The 4,522-nt window shown below is 48.2% G+C and overlaps 1 protein-coding gene across 1 annotated transcript in view; it reads right to left on the bottom strand.

The window, feature by feature from the left end:
* The window catches only part of LOC109117402 (oxysterol-binding protein 2-like), a 66,336-nt gene that overhangs the window by 61,063 nt on the left and 751 nt on the right, over positions 1-4,522 (bottom strand). Inside the window, exon 2 of the mRNA XM_019204456.1 lies at positions 4,032-4,501. Within this exon, the coding sequence (XP_019060001.1) occupies positions 4,032-4,501 (470 nt within the window). The remainder of the gene's footprint in view (positions 1-4,031; positions 4,502-4,522) is intronic.

Here is a 4,522-nt window from a genome sequence, read left to right as displayed (position 1 = left end):
GAAAAAAAAAAAAAAAAAAAAAAAAGACTGCAATGAGATATTATAGTATACCCATTCCATTGGCAAAATCAATCCTGATTATACTACCTGTTGCACAGAACATAAATACACAGAATCTCTTATTCACTGCGGGTAGGAGTATAACTGTTCTAACGCCTTGGGAGAAATTTAGCATTGTGTAAGGTGAACATTCTCTCCAAACCAGTGATTTCTCCCAGAAAGAAGTCCTTCGTGTATGTAAGAATTTCCATAATGAGCAACAGGAACATGCGTAAATAACAGGGGCTACACTCAAGCTAGACTTTAAACAACAGTCAAGCAAGTCCATGAGAGCTGGGAGATAGCTCAGTGATAAAGCACAAAGGCCCTGGGTTCAATCCTCAGCACCATAAGAAAAAGAAAATGAAACTCAGGTGGATGGATGGATGGGTACCTGGGTACATGGTTGATGGAGACTGGCTGACCTTTTTTATAAAGTAAAAAGGGGGTTAAGTTTTTATAATGAGCTTTTAAAATGCTATGCAGATGGGATCAAACTAAACAAAAAGCAAAGAACGGAGAGAGTGACTAAGATTTGAGATGCTGGTTATCCTGGAGTGAAGATGGAGCACATGTGTAATCCCATATGTTCAGGAGACTGAGGCAGGTTTATCCTGGAGTGAAGATGGAGCACATGTGTAATCCCATATGTTCAGGAGACTGAGGCAGGGGGACTGCCACATGTTCAAGTTCAAGTTCAGCCTTGGCTACACAGTGAGTTCAAAGCCAGCCAGAACTACAAAATGAGACTCTTAGCTCAACAAAACAAAACAAAAGCCAGATGATAATTCTGGGATGGGTAGCAGGAGGCCTAAGAAATAGGTGCCTACATTTTCTCCAAACACCATGTTTCGTGTTAAAATTGTTTTCTAAATTGAGAATGGACTTTCCAAAAGAGAAAGTACCTAGAGAAATATTTGATTCCTTCTCCACCAGCCATACTTAACAGCAGGTAAACCTGACTAGCAGCGCCTACAGAAAAGAGATTGTGAATTAAAAATTCCCTCGCTCTGTTTTTAGCTCACAATCACCCAAACCTTGTCTCTATCCAAGCCACCCATCCACACTTGGAGAACTACTGAGAGTTGGGCACGTAGGGAGAGGACAGGAGATAACACACCGAGCCATCAGTAAGATATCCTGCTGCTGTCAGGGTGACAGGGAGGGCGCTTGGTCCTTGATTCAGATCAGAAGTGGGGACAAGACCGGGCCGTCAAATGCCTGAGTACTGAGAGGCACGCAGAGGAGACCAAAACATTCTTAGGAGGCAGAACTTGGGGTTAAGAGAAATTGCCATTCCAGCTCCACCTCAAAAAGGCCTTTTCTGCAGGCAGACTTACACATCCCTAGTGGCATTCAGACACATGGTCGTAAGCTGGATGGCTCTGGGTGAGCCACTGAAGTTCGTTCTCTCTGCCTCAGTTTCCTGGCTGGTTTTAAATGGAACTAAACAAGAACACGAGGCTGCACAAATGTAAGGAATCATTCATACCACCAGGTGAGCCAAGCAACAATTGTGCCCAAAAATGAAACTTCTGAGCTAGACTGTGGAAGCGCAAACGCACACACACACACACACACACACACACACACACACACACACAGTTACCTCTCCCTCCTGCCCTTCAAACTAGTATTTGCCTCCACAACCTTATCAGCAAGCAGTAAGACATTTTACTAATTATCTGAAAAACCTGCAAATTTGAGGTTACCTTCAAATGACAAACGTCCACAAAGGCTGACCACAATACACAATGTTTAAATTTTTAAAAATATATTACAGTAAAAGACACGTTGCCATTAACCCACTCCCAAAATATTTCTTCCTTCAAACACTCTTATCCCGCTGTTCTTACAACTCTCTACAGCAGTTGTGGAAGTCTCTTTCATGAGCACCCTCACAAGGTAGGATCAAAAATACAGTGAATGCTGCTGCCAAGTGCCATCCAATGGAAAAGCATGTTTGTAAAAACATTACCGTGTGTGCTCACCCACCTTATCCACCAGATCTGGCACCAAGCAACTTCTGGCTCTTCCCCAAAGTCAAAATGATCATGAAAGATAAAAGTTTTGAATCACTTCAGAACACCTCGGCAGCCACAAGACACACACAAGAAAGGACTTCCAGAAGGCAACAAGAACATCGAGATAAGTGTGCTCAGAGAGGAAGTATTTTGTTTGTTTGGTTGGTTGGTTGGTTGGTTTTTGAGACAGGGTCTCACTATGAGGTTGAGACTGACCTGAAACTCACTATGTAGCCCAGGCTGGTCTCGAACTCACAGTGATCCTCCTGCCTCAGCCTCCCAAGTGCTGGGATTAAAGGCATGCGCCACCACACCCGGCGCAAGAGGAAGTATTTTGAGGGGGATTAATGACAATGTGTATTTTAATGTAATAAAAATTTTAAACTTAAATATTCACCATATTTTTCTATCACACAGTTATTTGAAGAAAAAAAAGACTGGACATCTTTGCTATTCCAATTTTTAAAGAAAAGCATGAGGTCAGGTTTTATTTCTACTAGAAATAGTAGGGCATTCCTGCCACCGTGGGACTCTTCATAAACACTGCCTTGACCGCTACCATTTAGGACCACCTGGTAAATACAGATAACACAGAAATGCTGAGTATGGGTTTGAGTGGGCATTAGGACATATCTAAGACAGGTACCTACAGACTTGTATACTCAGCTTCACATATACAGGGACAACTTTTTTGAAACGGAAAGCATTATAGTACTTCTTGACACCAAACATCCACAAGAGCTGGTTTTTGAGAAATGAATTCACTCAGCCCAGCTTGATGGCACACACCTGTAATCCCGGCACTTAGAAGGTCGAGGCAGGTGGATTGCCTCGAGTTCAAGGCCAGACCGAACTACATAGCTACATCCTGTCTTTAGGGGGGGACAGTCTTCAGCTGGGTTTGGTGGCACACACCTGTAATCGGGGAGGGGGAGCAGACAAGCAATCAGGTGGGTCAGCCAAGTAAGCTCTCAGACCCTTCCTTGGCCCAAGAAAGGAGAAACGCATTCATTTTGTTCCAACAAGCACTTCAGGGAATTCTGACACAAGCTCAAGTTTGAGAACCACTCCTTGAGAGTCATCTAACATCAAAAAGCTTAAACCCGGCCAGGGATGTAACTCAGCAGCACAGCACCTGCCTGGCAAATGCAAGGTCCTGAGTTTGATCCTCAGTACCACACACCACCCCCCGACAAAAGAGCTTAAACGACCCACCCCCTGGAAAGATACCCAGGGACAACAGCAAGAAAGGGGAAAGAAGCCTCCAGGAACTTCCCCCTTTCAACCCACTTCAGTGGGGAGATACTGGGAGCCACGTTACCCCTGGACTGCAATTCTCAGTCCCTTGCTACTTCTGGAATCGAAAGGAGACAACAGAACACTTCCTGCTTCTCCACAAAATTCCAAAATTAGTTCCTGAAGGGCAAGAACTGTGCCCGATATCTCTGTCAGCTGTCTATGCCCAGCCCAGGGCCTGGCAACCAGCAGGGTAAAGGTGGCAAACAAACTGCGTAAGTGCCGGAGGGGGAACACAGCAGCCCTCTCCATGAGGGGGGCCCCAGCATGGGGCCAGACAACTGTTTCCCTCAATCTTTAACACAAGGATCTCAGCTCCCGAACAAGAAGGGGCAGGGACTTTGGGGGCAGCTCCAGAGCCCCACAGTTAGGAAATCCAGCTGTTATGAAGTCCTAGGCCCTACCTAGGTCGTTCCCTTACTCCGCCCCTGCACTCACACCTAAACCTAGGCTTGCCAGAGGTCATGTCTACAGATCACACCCACCCTTGCCAAAGGTCAGGGCCCATAGCCCTTGGCAGGTGGCCAGGGACATTACCTGTCTGGTAAACATGTTCGCAAACATCCCGAGGCCAGTGGCACTGCCCTCCAACCCTGGAAGCCCTCTGTCACCATCACCACCCTCCAACCGTGGATGTCCCACCAAGGACGTCCCTCCGGCGCACTAACCTACCTGTAGTAGGACAGCAGACCATTGCCGAGCACGAACCAGCGGCGCTGGTAGCCCTTCAGGTAGTTGGTCCACTTGAGAAGCCAGCCCTTGTAGCTGTCCAGAGGGAGTGAGGCCATCGGGTCACTGGAGGTCGAGCTGTTCCCAGACACTGGAACCCCGAGAGGCGTCTTCGCCTGTCCTGGTCGCAGAAGAGGCAGAGGCTTTGGCACCGACCCAAACTCGGGTTTGAGCAAGGGCTCGCTCTCCACTGAGGACCCCAGCGGGGCCAGGTGCTCCGCTAAGACCCTGCTCAACGACCCGGGCCCTGCACCTGGGCCCGGTTCTGACCTCGGCCGCAACCCCAGGAGTTCCGTTTCCTGCCCAGGGCCGGGCCGAGGCTCAGGCGACGTCTCGGACCCAGGCTCGGATCTCCGCACGCGCTCCGACGACTCCCGCTCCGAAGCCGGCCCCAGCTGGGGCTGAGGCTTGGGCTCCAGCGCGGAGCCGGACGT

The sequence above is a fragment of the Fukomys damarensis genome, unplaced genomic scaffold (genome assembly GCF_012274545.1).
Source record: "Fukomys damarensis isolate Sample0158 unplaced genomic scaffold, DMR_v1.0_HiC HiC_scaffold_12, whole genome shotgun sequence".
NCBI lineage: Eukaryota > Metazoa > Chordata > Mammalia > Rodentia > Bathyergidae > Fukomys > Fukomys damarensis.
The sequence above is the reverse complement of the archived record's forward strand: the minus strand, read 5'-3'. Positions and strand labels throughout refer to the sequence as shown.